The sequence below is a fragment of the Lycium barbarum genome, chromosome 4, assembly GCF_019175385.1.
Source record: "Lycium barbarum isolate Lr01 chromosome 4, ASM1917538v2, whole genome shotgun sequence".
Classification (NCBI taxonomy): Eukaryota; Viridiplantae; Streptophyta; class Magnoliopsida; order Solanales; family Solanaceae; genus Lycium; species Lycium barbarum.
The window spans coordinates 109,306,525-109,322,403 of NC_083340.1; the positions used below are offsets into that span (position 1 = coordinate 109,306,525).

At 41.7% G+C, this 15,879-nt stretch overlaps 2 protein-coding genes and 1 pseudogene across 2 annotated transcripts; 2 read left to right on the top strand and 1 right to left on the bottom strand.

Annotated features, from left to right (window-relative positions):
- Positions 1-239: 239 nt before the first annotated feature.
- On the bottom strand, positions 240-3,528 carry LOC132637656 (probable polygalacturonase At3g15720; annotated as a pseudogene).
- Positions 3,529-9,263: 5,735 nt separating this feature from the next.
- LOC132637658 (uncharacterized) lies at positions 9,264-9,875 on the top strand. The gene has a single exon (XM_060354718.1). The coding sequence runs from the start codon at positions 9,264-9,266 to the stop codon at positions 9,873-9,875; it is 612 nt and encodes a 203-aa protein (XP_060210701.1).
- A 4,158-nt stretch (positions 9,876-14,033) lies between these two features.
- On the top strand, positions 14,034-14,645 carry LOC132637659 (uncharacterized). Its single transcript, XM_060354719.1, has one exon. It carries the CDS (start codon positions 14,034-14,036, stop codon positions 14,643-14,645), a length of 612 nt encoding a protein of 203 aa, XP_060210702.1.
- The last annotated feature ends 1,234 nt before the right edge of the window (positions 14,646-15,879 follow it).

The window sequence follows — 15,879 nt, forward strand, 5'->3', positions numbered from 1 at the left end:
GAAGATGGAAGGACTTACCACAATGATTTTCCCCCAAGAAATGCCTTGAAATGCTCCCAATGGCTCTATTTTCGGAGTGGTATTGACTGAAAGACTTAGGGCTTTTAACACATATTTAATGAACTCAACTGCCCGTCACTCGTTTCCGTGCTCACTCTTAATGAAACGGTTTCAATTACCTACAGCTAAACAAAAGCATTTCCAAACAATAGAGGCAATTGTACTGCACAAAAATATGATCAATGGACTCCGCAGACGAGTTTTGCCACAGCCCCAGCATTTTGATGGAATGTTATAGCCTGTTTTCATTAAGCAATCATCAGTTGAAAGCTTAGAACGTCATAAGCAACACATAAAGAAAGAAATTTTTGAAGACATTCCTTTAACCAAATAGCATATTTATATTGAGATAGTTGAAGATTGCAACATTAAGTGGAGAGTGAAAAACATCCATATGTTGCATCTCAAAAGAATTAATCTAAGGGCCATATTTATCCATTTCATAAAAAATATAAGTTCATTTTTATAAAGAATTTGAGGTTAATATATGTTTACTTTAATTCCACAATCATGAGTGCCGTTGCAATAGAATTGGTCTATAACGATGGGATTTTTAACGTTTGTGAGATTGATATTTTAAAAATTTATAAATCTAGAAAGCCCCATACCACCCTGAAAAGGCATCACCAGACATTTTGGAATAAGTGATAGGTTAATGTTAGATTAAATATAAAATGGTGAATTTTATTTTTCCCTCTTTTTTTGGTTTATTAGTAATCGTTTAAAAGTAAAAAAAACTCTTTCGACTTACGTGTCATGTTTTGTTTCTTACACCATTTTGTGTTCCTTGGAGGGTACAATGTGCTACATTGATATTGTTCACAGTAGCAAAAGTCCCATTAACTCCTAGGCTTTCTACACTGCATTAACAAAGGTGTATAAATTAAAAAGTATTTTTTCAAGCCAATAGTGTGCAATGAAGGAAAACTAAAGCAAAAGAAACTATAAAGGGGAAATGAAATTTATTAAGTGTTACCTTATACCACGTCCCGATCCACATGAAATACCAGTAATATTGATATTACAACATCCCAAATTGATCACAATGCAATCATCACCTATTCTCACATATTTTTTGTTACAAGAATTAATCAACTTAAATCTTACCCAAATTAAAGAATAAAACAAAAGCACACCCTTAAGATATTGCTAACAATTTAAGGAAGTGATTTTTAAAATTAAAATGTTATAATATAGGAAAATTACTTGTTTGAATGGTGGAATCCAAAATGTGAACTTGATGAGAAGTAGAGATGTTAATACCATCAGTGTTGGGACTATCTTCAAGTGCACTTACAGTGATATGGGAGATAGTTACTTTTTTGCTAAATGTGATGCTAGTATGATTTCTTGGACTATCAACAAGGTTTACTCCATTCAATTCAAGATCGTTACAAAAATTAAAGCGTATCACCTACAATTGTCAGTACACCATGAATATAATTAATATGTGGTCGAAGTAAAAAACAAAATGAGTGTTGAAGGTCTTGGCATGAATTTTACTTTTTAAAAAAATCTGAAGCTTGTGAGTGAAAATAATTATTTCACGAGAAAATATTTTATTAGTTTATGAAATGTTGAAACATTATTTATAATTAATTAACCGCCTCAATTATCAATAAGAGAAAAATATAAAAATCGAACTTCGACAGAAGTAAATTAAGTACGAAAATTATTTACTAGAGGTGAGCTAAATCATGTGAGCAATGATCATTTTCAATAATTAAGCAAGGGTTTAAGAAATTGGTCAACCATGATAACCACAGTATAACCTTACAACTTGGAAAAATAAAAATAGACTCACCGTTGGCCTGTCGCAATTCCCATTGACCTAGTAGAATGCAAAAAAGAAAATAAATGTCAAATTCCTTAATATATTTAACTTAAGAAATCTTTTGTTCTCTGTTTTTCTTCTCATAATAATTAGCACTATCATTATTCAATATTAACTATGAAAAGATATTAGAATACAGATTCTTGATATTTTACAATTTGAAACGTGGCCTCTTAATCAATAGATTGCCGTTGTAATATACGAAAATTTTCACCAGTTGTTCTTTTTTTCACATTTATTTAGTAAATGACCCTCTTTTTTTTTTTTTTGAACTTATACAATTTTTAGACCACGATCTAAAGAATCCATTTTGAGCAAACTGAAAATCGTATGAGAAAATAGTATACCATGGTCTAAAATTTTTCAAGAGATATATCTACACATTTAATAAAAGGAATAAAATTTAAATGATAGTCCAAAAAAAAAAGAACATTTGTGTAAATCAGTCTGTAATACTTGGAATAAAACAACCTTATAAAGAGGATTGCGATGTTCCACCAGGAAGCACCTTGGCCGTTCATGTATCTAGTGCCGCAGATGGTGAGACCAGATACGCCACTAAAATAAAGACAACAATTATTTGCACACCCTACCCATTTGGTTTAATTTGTGTATGTCGTTATATTACCTGAAACTAGTTAAAAAAATTGAAACAACATTATTACATTATTTAGTTTAGAAAATAATTATATCAGTTTGATCTCTCACCAATACCTTTCAAAAGAATATTAAAATAAATTCCCCCCACTAGTTATAAGAATATTTATTTCTCCCATTTGTTCAATTTTAGTTTTTCCTAGAATATCTTTAAAAAATTCAAGCTTTTCCTAAAAAACCAAAACAAACAATTTTTTTTTTTGAGAATTTAATTTTTTATTAACAAATATTTTTGTAACGACATGCCCAGTCGTTATTTAATACTTTGCGAACCCGTACTCAATCTAGGCCTACAATCTTAAATAGTAAGCCCCATGGGGTGTTTAAATGACTACTAGTGGAAAAGATCAGTTTCGGAAAGAGTTAAAAATCGTGGGTCCGGGCAGAAGTTGGTCCGCTGTAGTGGTGTCACGACCTAACCCGCCTTGACTGGCACCCACATTAACTCCTAGTGGGTGTACCAACACATAAGTCATATATTCATTCAAGTCCATTTTTATACTAGCAAATTTCATCAATTATTACTCATTCAAGCACAAGATAATCAGAATAAATCATGCCATAAAAATAATGAAGTAAATGCAGAAGTTCTAACTATTAGAAATCCCTAAAATTTGAAAGTCACCGTACAAGGACACTAATCTAAAACATTTTTAAAGAATGAAGTCTGTCTAACAAATAACCACAATGTCTGGAATAGAAATAGACATCAAAAAAGAAGATCTTCGGGCAGCCTGACATGGATAGAAGCTCACCCTAAATCTGTTAGCAGTGGCCTCAAGGTTATATATGAGGACGGTTAGCAGTCTCTGGATCACAATCTGCACTTAAAAGGATGCAGCAAGGTAGTATCAGTACAAACACTATGTACCAGTAGATATCATAGGCCGACTAAGATTAGTATCATGCATATATAATAAATTCAATAAAATAGACAAGTCAGCCAACAACACGAAATCAATTGTTACATCCGGCATCTTCGCATATTCGAAAAATTTGAAGTAACTTGACTTGAAATGAATAAGGCCATATTTGGACCTTACTTGGTATGAATGCGTTGGTGTGGAATTGCGAAAGGAGGCCAAGGGAAAAATTCGAATTTTGGAAACTTGCCTCATGAATTACGAAATGTAGCCTATTGGACTCAAAAAAAAAATAAGAAAAATGAGGCCCAAAGGGAAGGCCCAACCGGCCAACATGGCCCAAGTCCATGGATTCATTAATTTCCATGTGACAATTACAAAATGGATTATATTATATAAGTCATACTTATCCTATAGAAGGTTCAAGAAAACAAATGAAATTGAGAGGAAAAGAAGAAGAGGGTTTCGGGTAAGGGAGAAAGAAAGGAAAGAAAGAAAAGAAAAAAATTCTAGTCCTTCAATCTTGAACAAAAAAATTGAAATTGTTGTGTAATACTACTAAGTGCAAGATTCTCTACAAGGTGGTATAATTACTTTGGCAAGAAAGTAGCTTGGGTGACAAGTGAAGGAGTTGAGAAAAGGTAAGAATTCTACCATTTTTATATCATGGAATATATGTATATATGTTGTAGTGTGTGGGAATGAATGAAAAGCATGAAAATTTTGTGTGTTGGGATGAAGTGCATGTGGCCGTGGGTATGCATATGTTGCATGTATATGATGAGTTGAATTTTTGTTGAAATCTAGTCATTGTTATGGTAGGAATTTTATTAGAAATGAAAGTCGAATGAATTGGTGTAACTTGGAAATTTTAGTGTGTGGCCGTGTGGTGCTATGTCTAGGAGGGAAGGTGAATTAAATTTCACTAGTATGTTAATTGTGATATTGTGAAACGAATGGAAGAATAATGGCTCTTGTTATTATGCAAAAATGGTTGTTAAAGGAAATTATGCAACTTAATTATGGTTTGTGTAAATGTGGAAATGAAAGTATTAAGAGGCAAATTATGGTTGTCATTGATGTAGTTGAAAGATAGACACATATCATGAACATGTTGCTAAAAGATTGGAAGTTGTGGGTGAAATATGCCCTTAGTAGGAAACTTGTATATTGTGTATACTTTACGAATATTGGGTGAAAACGATATGATATGCCTCCGAAGTATGTTGTAATGACCTTGATAAGTGACGAATATGAAAATGGTAAGATTAGTTTGGAAATGTAAGGTCGGAATGAAAGATGTTACGCTATGTCGGAAAGATGGCTAGTTACGCCATATTGTGTGTTGTGTGATGCTTGTTGTTGTTGTGAATGTTGTTGTTGGGTTGCTGTGTTGATACTTTAAGCAGAGCTAAGTCTCGGGGATGTTATGTTTATAGGGGAGGTGCTGCCGAAATTTCGGTAGGCAAATCCTAAATCAAAGTTGGGACTTCAAGCCTTATGAATAGTAACTGGTAAATGTGACCATTTGTAGGTTTTGACGAAACGGGATTTGAGCCTTGGCGATCGTAAAAGGCAAGAAAGGTATGTAAAGCTGTCCCTTTCCTTCCTTTGGCATGTCCTAGTTGTGCTAGGTTTTGATTTGAGCCTCGGGGATCATTCCGTTCATAGGAATCCGAGTTAGATTTTTGGCACTATTTATTCAGTAGAATTGAGCCTTAAAGAGCACACTTGTTGGAAAAAGGGTTAAACCTCCATAACTTGCATAAATGTAACCCGATCGCCCCGAAACTTTCACGGATGACTTCACTAGACCTAATGCACGTAATTTTTGTGCGTCACCCCAACTTGACCCAAGGTGGGCCCACAAGGCCCGAGACCTCTCGTATTGCTCCATTTGACCTAGTTCTGTACGATTGTTAGTCTTTCATGCTAAATTGGATTCATTGAAACTTTGTTGTGGGTTGCTAATGATTTCAACCAAGAATTATTATTTAAACTTACTAATTGTCGGTCTCAAGCTAAAGGGAATATGAATTAGACTTCACAACCACTCCGAAGGGGGGTGCGATATTTTATTATTTAGACTGTTCAAAACCACTCCGAAGGGGGTGCGATATTTTATTATTTAGACTGTTCAAAACCACTCCGAAGGGGGTGCGATATTTTATTATCTAGCCTTTTCCAAAACCACTCCGAAGGGGGTGCGATGGCCTCAGTTCATGTCTGAGCGAGCTATGGCCTCAGCTTATGTCCGAGTGAGCGATGGCCTCAGCTGATCACTGAGTGAGCTATGGCCTCGGCTTATGCCTGAGCGAGCTATGGCCTCAGCTTATGGCTGAGTATGCTAATTTCAAAAAAAAAAAAAAAAAAACCACTCCGAAAGGGGTGCGAGGTTTTGCCACTGCTTTTCATCTACAATCTATTTTAATTTATATATTATATTATATTATTATTATGCCGGACGCGGCTGCCCGATGGGGCTATTATATTATTATTGTGCCGGAAGCAGCTGCCCGATGGGGCTACTATAGTATATTATTGAGCTGGAAGCGGCACGTACGTTACGTCGTATTATTTGCTTGAAAGAAAGTGTTAGACTACATTGCTTATTTGAATGTGTTGGATGGATTGTGTTAATTACTTAAGGACTGTTGAGACCTTGCGTACACGTTTCTGCTTCTATTAGCGAAGACTGCAGGTATTGGGCTGGTTACGACCACTTCTTCCCTAAACTATGTGCTAGTTATGATTTATTATCGCTTTACATACTCAGTACATATCTCGTACTGACCCGCTTTTTACGGGGGCTGCGTTTCATGCCACGCAGGTCTAGGGACGCGACCCGGCGATCCAGCTATTTAGGGGGAGACAGCTTTGGGAAGTCAGACAGCTCCACTAGTTCCGGAGGCTGTTCTTATTTCGGTATAATTTTGTATATATGTCTTGTAAGTCATACTCTTTAGGAGTCTGCGAACAGCGTGGGTGTCATGAGTACTGTTTGGTTTTGTCGGTCGTCATTTTGTCGTACAGAATTGGTGTAAGGTTTTTTGGCTCGCCTGGCCCTATGTCAGGCGCATGCATGTATGTATGTGTGTAACACGCCTTGAGACGTTCTGAATAACGTGTTGACTTTGGTATCGTGTTTACAACTTTCCAAAAAAAATAAAAACGCCATATTGTGGATCAAGTGACGTAAGTTGGGACATCGGGCAGGGTAAGCTCGATCGCTTGTCATGGCCCTAGTTCGGGTCGTGACAGAAGTGGTATCAGAGCAGTTCAGTCCTCGGCATTTTGGCAGACGGTGTCTAGTAGAGTCTTGATTATCGGTGTGTTGTGCACCACACCTATAAGCAGGAGGCTACGAGACATTAATAGGGTGTCATCCTTTCTTTCTTGGAAAAGATCGTGCAGATAGGGCTGTGTCGTAAGTAAAGTCCCTAATCCAATTGTTTGTATAATTTCAGCAATGGCTAGGAAGGGTAAAGCGACGGCAGCACAGAAGGGCAAGGCGGTTGCAGATGAGGCAGCCAGCCAAGCCCCCAGACTTACCAGGGCTCGGACTTACACTGGAATACATATTCGGTCCCAGAGTTCTCCTACTTCCCTATCTCCGGAAGGGCCCAGGGGGGCATCTGATCCAGCCCCAGCTCCAGCACCAGTACCGGTACCTCCAGTTCATCAGCCGGATGCACAGAATCAGGAGATAAGAGAGATGAAGGATGCCATACAATTGCTAACTCAGATACTTATTTCCCAAGCTGGGCGACAGAATAGGGGCCATGAGTATTCGGATAGGGCCGCTAGTGCCAGGGCCTGAGACTTCCTTGCCCTAAACCCCTCAGAATTCAAGGGCACAGACCCCAATGCCGACCCTCAGGAGTTCATAAATGGCATGCAGCGTACTCTGGATATAATGAGGGCATCAGCTACAGAGTCTGTTCAGCTAGCTTCCTACAGGTTACAGGGCATAGCAATTAATTGGTTTCAGTCATGGAAGCTATCGAGAGGCAGGGACACCCCTCCGCCGACTTGGCAGGAATTCTCGGATGCCTTCTTGCGTCATCACATGCCACCTGAGTTAAGGCGGGCAAGAGTTGACAGATTCCTTAACCTACGACAGGGTAACATGTCCATTAGAGAGTACAGTGTGGAGTTTGATTCTCTAGCTAGATATGCCCCTGCTATTGTGCAGAACATGGAAGATAGAATTCACCGGTATGTGATGGGATTAGAACCGGAGTGGCAGGAGGCTTGTATGGCCGTGGCAATGCAGCCGGGAATGGATATAGCTCGTGTTCAGGCCTATCCTCAGGGGTCAGAAGATCGAAAGCGTCAGCGAGAGGCCACCTCAGAGCGGAGCGGTGGCCAGCCCAAGAGGGCCAGGGCAGAGCATCATAGTACAGGCCCCACCAGAGGCAGCAGACCCCAGCACAGCGCACCCTCGCAGTTTCATGGGTCTCAGCGGGGTAAGGAGGCCTTCCCTAGACAGAGACAAAATCCTCCTTATGCGTCAAGTTCTCAGTGGCCTGCGGGGTCAGGGCAGGAGGTGATTCCCCCTCCTCGATGCGCGCGTTGCGGGAGGCGTCACGTAGGACGATGTCGACTAGGTGTATGCTATACTTGCGGGGACCCGAGCCACTATGCTAGAGACTGCCCGCGGGGCAGTGCCATTCCTGGGAATTCGGTAGCAGCATCGTCACCAGCAGTAAGAGCTCCTGAAACGGGACCCAGACATCTTCTGGCCGAGGTAGGGGCAGGGGTGGAGCGCCTAGTTCCAATGCAGGGCCACATCGTATTTATGCTTTAGGTGGGAGGCCGACTCCAGAGACATCGCAGGATGCACCACCAGGTATCTTGTTCTTCAGATAGCCTATTTGTAAATTTAACCTATATATGAGTTGTTTCCTATCACTATGACATGAGGTATTTCGACACCAGTAGAGCATGAGCCTAGCGGCTAATAGAGTGAGTCGAGACGAGAGATTTCGTGGGACCCTTAGCTGAAACCTTAAGGGTGGGAGAGCCCATAGCATAACAAGATCATGGCTATAAATCTGAACAAAGGAAGCAGATAGAGGGGATACCTTGGATGGGATCATAAGAGGACAAACCCAACATTCGAGGACGAATGTTTTAAAGGGGGGGAGGATGTTACATCCGACATCTTCGCATATTCAAAAAATTTGAAGTAACTTGACTTGAAATGAATAAGGCCATATTTGGACCTTACTTGGTATGAATGCGTTGGTGTGGAATTGCGAAAGGAGGCCAAGGGCAAAATTGGAATTTTGGAAACTTGCCTCATGAATTACGAAATGTAGCCTATTGGAGTAATCCAATTGTTTGTATAATTTCAGCAATGGCTAGGAAGGGTAAAGCGACGGCAGCACAGAAGGGCAAGGCGGTTGCAGATGAGGCAGCCAGCCAAGCCCCCAGACTTACCAGGGCTCGGACTTACACTGGAATACATATTCGGTCCCAGAGTTCTCCTACTTCCCTATCTCCGGAAGGGCCCAGGGGGGCATCTGATCCATCCCCAGCTCCAGCACCAGTACCAGTACCTCCAGTTCATCAGCCGGATGCGCAGAATCAGGAGATAAGAGAGATGAAGGATGCCATACAATTGCTAACTCAGATACTTGCTGCCCAAGCTGGGCGACAGGATAGGGGCCATGAGTATTCGGATAGGGCCGCTAGTGCCAGGGCCCGAGACTTCCTTGCCCTAAACCCCCCAGAATTCAAGAGTTGACAGATTCCTTAACCTACGACAGGGTAACATGTCCATTAGAGAGTAAAGTGTGGAGTTTGATTCTCTAGCTAGATATGCCCCTTCTATTGTGCAAAACATGGAAGATAGAATTCACCGGTATGTGATGGGATTAGAACCGGAGTGGCAGGAGGCTTGTATGGCCGTGGCAATGCAGCCGGGAATGGATATAGCTCGTGTTCAGGCCTATCCTCAGGGGTCAGAAGATCGAAAGCGTCAGCGAGAGGCCACCTCAGAGCGGAGCGGTGGCCAGCCCAAGAGGGCCAGGGCAGAGCATCAGAGTACAGGCCCCACCAGAGGCAGCAGACCCCAGCACAGCGCACCCTCGCAGTTTCATGGGTCTCAGCGGGGTAAGGAGGCCTTCCCTAGACAGAGACAAAATCCTCCTTATGCGTCAAGTTCTCAGTGGCCTGCGGGGTCAGGGCAGGAGGTGATGCCCCCTCCTCGATGCGCGAGTTGCGGGAGGCGTCATGTAGGACGATGTCGACTAGGTGTATGCTATACTTGCGGGGACCCGAGCCACTATGCTAGAGACTGCCCGCGGGGCAGTGCCATTCCTGGGAATTCGGTAGCAGCGTCGTCACCTGCAGTAAGAGCCCCTGAGACGGGACCCCAGACATCTTCTGGCCGAGGTAGGGGCAGGGGTGGAGCGCCTAGTTCCAGTGCAGGGCCACATCGTATTGATGCTTAAGGGTGGGAGAGCCCATAGCATAACAAGATCATGGCTATAAATCTGAACAAAGGAAGCAGATAAAGGGGATACCTTGGATGGGATCCTAAGAGGACAAACCCAACATTCGAGGACGAATGTTTTAAAGTGGGGGGAGGATGTTACATCCGACATCTTCGCATATTCAAAAAATTTGAAGTAACTTGACTTGAAATGAATAAGGCCATATTTGGACCTTACTTGGTATGAATGCGTTGGTGTGGAATTGCGAAAGGAGGCCAAGGGCAAAATTGGAATTTTGGAAACTTGCCTCATGAATTACGAAATGTAGCCTATTGGACTAAAAAAACAAATACGAAAAATGAGGCCCAAAGGGAAGGCCCAACCGGCCAACATGACCCAAGTCCATGGATTCATTAATTTCCATGTGACAATTACAAAATGGATTATATTATATAAGTCATACTTATCCTATAGAAGGTTCAAGAAAACAAAAGAAATTGAGAGGAAAAGAAGAAGAGGGTTTCGGGTAAGGAAGAAAGAAAGGAAAGAAAGAAAAGAAAAAAATTCTAGTCCTTCAATCTTGAACAAAAAAATTGAAATTGTTGTGTAATACTACTAAGTGCAAGATTCTCTACAAGGTGGTATAATTACTTTGGCAAGAAAGTAGCTTGGGTGACAATTGAAGGAGTTGAGAAAAGGTAAGAATTCTACCATTTTTATATCATGGAATATATGTATATATGTTGTAGTGTGTGGGAATGAATGAAAAGCATGAAAATTTTGTGTGTTGGGATAAAGTGCATGTGGCCGTGGGTATGCATATGTTGCATGTATATGATGAGTTGAATTTTTGTTGAAATCTAGTCATTGTTATGGTAGGAATTTTATTAGAAATGAAAGTCGAATGAATTGGTGTAAGTTGGAAATTTTAGTGTGTGGCCGTGTGGTGCTATGTCTAGGAGGGAAGGTGAATTAAATTTCACTAGTATGTTAATTGTGATATTGTGAAACGAATGGAAGAATAATGGCTCTTGTTATTATCTAAAAATGATTGTTAAAGGAAATTATGCAACTTAATTATGGTTTGTGTAAATGTGGAAATGAAAGTATTAAGAGGCAAATTATGGTTGTCATTGATGTAGTTGAAAGATAGACACATATCATGAACATGTTGCTAAAAGATTGGAAGTTGTGGGTGAAATATGCCCTTAGTAGGAAACTTGTATATTGTGTATACTTTACGAATATTCGGTGAAAACGATATGATATGCCTCCGAAGTATGTTGTAATGACCGTGATAAGTGACGAATATGAAAATGGTAAGATTAGTTTGGAAATGTAAGGTCGGAATGAAAGATGTTACGCTATGTCGGAAAGATGGCTAGTTACGCCATATTGTGTGTTGTGTGATGCTTGTTGTTGTTGTGAATGTTGTTGTTGGGTTGCTGTGTTGATACTTTAAGCAGAGCTAAGTCTCGGGGATGTTATGTTTATAGGGGAGGTGCTGCCGAAATTTCGGTAGGCAAATCCTAAATCAAAGTTTGGACTTCAAGCCTTATGAATAGTAACTGGTAAATGTGACCATTTGTAGGTTTTGACGAAACGGGATTTGAGCCTTGGCGATCGTAAAAGGCAAGAAAGGTATGTAAAGCTGTCCCTTTCCTTCCTTTGGCATGTCCTAGTTGTGCTAGGTCTTGATTTGAGCCTCGGGGATCATTCCGTTCATAGGAATCCGAGTTAGATTTTTGGCACTATTCATTCAGTAGAATTGAGCCTTAAAGAGCACACTTGTTGGAAAAAGGGTTAAACCTCCATAACTTGCATAAATGTAACCCGATCGCCCCGAAACTTTCACGGATGACTTCACTAGACCTAATGCACGTAATTTTTGTGCGTCACCCCGACTTGACCCAAGGTGGGCCCACAAGGCCCGAGACCTCTCGTATTGCTCCATTTGACCTAGTTCTGTACGATTGTTAGTCTTTCATGCAAAATTGGATTCATTGAAACTTTGTTGTGGGTTGCTAATGATTTCAACCAAGAATTATTATTTAAACTTACTAATTGTCGGTCTCAAGCTAAAGGGAATATGAATTAGACTTCACAACCACTCCGAAGGGGGGTGCGATATTTTATTATTTAGACTGTTCAAAACCACTCCGAAGGGGGTGCGATATTTTATTATCTAGCCTTTTCCAAAACCACTCCGAAGGGGGTGCGATGGCCTCAGTTCATGTCTGAGCGAGCTATGGCCTCAGCTTATGTCCGAGTGAGCGATGGCCTCAGCTGATCACTGAGTGAGCTATGGCCTCAGCTTATGGCTGAGTATGCTAATTTCAAAAAAAAAAAAAAACCACTCCGAAAGGGGTGCGAGGTTTTGCCACTGCTTTTCATCTACAATCTATTTTAATTTATATATTATATTATATTATTATTATGCCGGACGCGGCTGCCCGATGGGGCTATTATATTATTAATATGCCAGAAGCGGCTGCCCGATGGGGCTACTATAGTATATTATTGAACCGGAAGCGGCACGTACGTTACGTCGTATTATTTGCTTGAAAGAAAGTGTTAGACTACATTGCTTATTTCAATGTGTTGGATGGATTGTGTTAATTACTTAAGGACTGTTGAGACCTTGCGTACACGTTTCTGCTTCTATCAGCGAAGACTGCAGGTATTGGGCTGGTTACGACCACTTCTTCCCTAAACTATGTGCTAGTTATGATTTATTATCGCTTTACATACTCAGTACATATCTCGTACTGACCCCCTTTTTACGGGGGCTGCGTTTCATGCCATGCAGGTCCAGGGACGCGACCCGGCGATCCAGCTATTTAGGGGGAGACAGCTTTGGGAAGTCAGACAGCTCCACTAGTTCCGGAGGCTGTTCTTATTTCGGTATAATTTTGTATATATGTCTTGTAAGTCATACTCTTTAGGAGTCTGCAAACAGCGTGGGTGTCATGAGTACTGTTTGGTTTTGTCGGTCGTCATTTTGTCGTACAGAATTGGTGTAAGGTTTTTTGGCTCGCCTGGACCTATGTCAGGCGCATGTATGTATGTATGTGTGTAACACGCCTTGAGACGTTCTGAATAACGTGTTGACTTTGGTATCGTGTTTACAACTTTCCAAAAAAAAAAAAAACGCCATATTGTGGATCAAGTGACGTAAGTTGGGACATCGGGCAGGGTAAGCTCGATCGCTTGTCATGGCGCTAGTTCGGGTCGTGACAGAAGTGGTATCAGAGCAGTTCAGTCCTCGGCATGTTCGCAGACGGTGTCTAGTAGAGTCTTGATTATCGGTGTGTTGTGCACCACACCTATAAGCAGGAGGCTACGAGACATTAATAGGGTGTCATCCTTTCTTTCTTGGTAAAGATCGTGCGGATAGGGCTGTGTCGTAAGTAAAGTCCCTAATCCAATTGTTTGTATAATTTCAGCAATGGCTAGGAAGGGTAAAGTGACGGCAACACTGAAAGGCAAGGCGGTTGCAGATGAGGCAGCCAGCCAAGCCCCCAGACTTACCAGGGCTCGGACTTACACTGGAATACATATTCGGTCCCAGAGTTCTCCTACTTCCCTATCTCCGGAAGGGCCCAGGGGGGCATCTGATCCATCCCCAGCTCCAGCACCAGTACCAGTACCTCCAGTTTATCAGCCGGATGCGCAGAATCAGGAGATAAGAGAGATGAAGGATGCCATACAATTGCTAACTCAGATACTTGCTGCCCAAGCTGGGCGACAGGATAGGGGCCATGAGTATTCGGATAGGGCCGCTAGTGCCAGGGCCCGAGACTTCCTTGCCCTAAACCCCCCAGAATTCAAGGGCACAGACCCCAATGCCGACCCTCAGGAGTTCATAGATGGCATGCAGCGTACTCTGGATATAATGAGGGCATCAGCTACAGAGTCTGTTCAGCTAGCTTCCTACAGGTTACAGGGCATAGCAATTAATTGGTTTCAGTCATGGAAGCTATCGAGAGGTAGGGACACCCCTCCGCCGACTTGGCAGGAATTCTCGGATGCCTTCTTGCGTCATCACATGCCACCTGAGTTAAGGCGGGAAGAGTTGACAGATTCCTTAACCTACGACAGGGTAACATGTCCATTAGAGAGTAAAGTGTGGAGTTTGATTCTCTAGCTAGATATGCCCCTTCTATTGTGCAAAACATGGAAGATAGAATTCACCGGTATGTGATGGGATTAGAGCCGGAGTGGCAGGAGGCTTGTATGGCCGTGGCAATGCAGCCGGGAATGGATATAGCTCGTGTTCAGGCCTATCCTCAGGGGTCAGAAGATCGAAAGCGTCAGCGAGAGGCCACCTCAGAGCGGAGCGGTGGCCAGCCCAAGAGGGCCAGGGCAGAGCATCAGAGTACAGGCCCCACCAGAGGCAGCAGACCCCAGCACAGCGCACCCTCGCAGTTTCATGGGTCTCAGCGGGGTAAGGAGGCCTTCCCTAGACAGAGACAAAATCCTCCTTATGCGTCAAGTTCTCAGTGGCCTGCGGGGTCAGGGCAGGAGGTGATGCCCCCTCCTCGATGCGCGAGTTGCGGGAGGCGTCACGTAGGACGATGTCGACTAGGTGTATGCTATACCTGCGGGGACCCGCGCCACTATGCTAGAGACTGCCCGCGGGGCAGTGCCATTCCTGGGAATTCGGTAGCAGCGTCGTCACCTGCAGTAAGAGCCCCTGAGACGGGACCCCAGACATCTTCTGGCCGAGGTAGGGGCAGGGGTGGAGCGCCTAGTTCCAGTGCAGGGCCACATCGTATTGATGCTTAAGGGTGGGAGAGCCCATAGCATAACAAGATCATGGCTATAAATCTGAACAAAGGAAGCAGATAAAGGGGATACCTTGGATGGGATCCTAAGAGGACAAACCCAACATTCGAGGACGAATGTTTTAAAGTGGGGGGAGGATGTTACATCCGACATCTTCGCATATTCAAAAAATTTGAAGTAACTTGACTTGAAATGAATAAGGCCATATTTGGACCTTACTTGGTATGAATGCGTTGGTGTGGAATTGCGAAAGGAGGCCAAGGGCAAAATTGGAATTTTGGAAACTTGCCTCAAGAATTACGAAATGTAGCCTATTGGACTAAAAAAAAAAAAGAAAAATGAGGCCCAAAGGGAAGGCCCAACCGGCCAACATGACCCAAGTCCATGGATTTATTAATTTCCATGTGACAATTACAAAATGGATTATATTATATAAGTCATACTTATCCTATAGAAGGTTCAAGAAAACAAAAGAAATTGAGAGGAAAAGAAGAAGAGGGTTTCGGGTAAGGGAGAAAGAAAGGAAAGAAAGAAAAGAAAAAAAATTCTAGTCCTTCAATCTTGAACAAAAAAATTGAAATTGTTGTGTAATACTACTAAGTGCAAGATTCTCTACAAGGTGGTATAATTACTTTGGCAAGAAAGTAGCTTGGGTGACAAGTGAAGGAGTTGAGAAAAGGTAAGAATTCTACCATTTTTATATCATGGAATATATGTATATATGTTGTAGTGTGTGGGAATGAATGAAAAGCATGAAAATTTTGTGTGTTGGGATAAAGTGCATGTGGCCGTGGGTATGCATATGTTGCATGTATATGATGAGTTGAATTTTTGTTGAAATCTAGTCATTGTTATGGTAGGAATTTTATTAGAAATGAAAGTCGAATGAATTGGTGTAAGTTGGAAATTTTAGTGTGTGGCCGTGTGGTGCTATGTCTAGGAGGGAAGGTGAATTAAATTTCACTAGTATGTTAATTGTGATATTGTGAAATGAATGGAAGAATAATGGCTCTTGTTATTATGCAAAAATGGTTGTTAAAGGAAATTATGCAACTTAATTATGGTTTGTGTAAATGTGGAAATGAAAGTATTAAGAGGCAAATTATGGTTGTCATTGATGTAGTTGAAAGATAGACACATATCATGAACATGTTGCTAAAAGATTGGAAGTTGTGGGTGAAATATGCCCTTAGTAGGAAACTTGTATATTGTGTATACTTTACGAATATTCGGT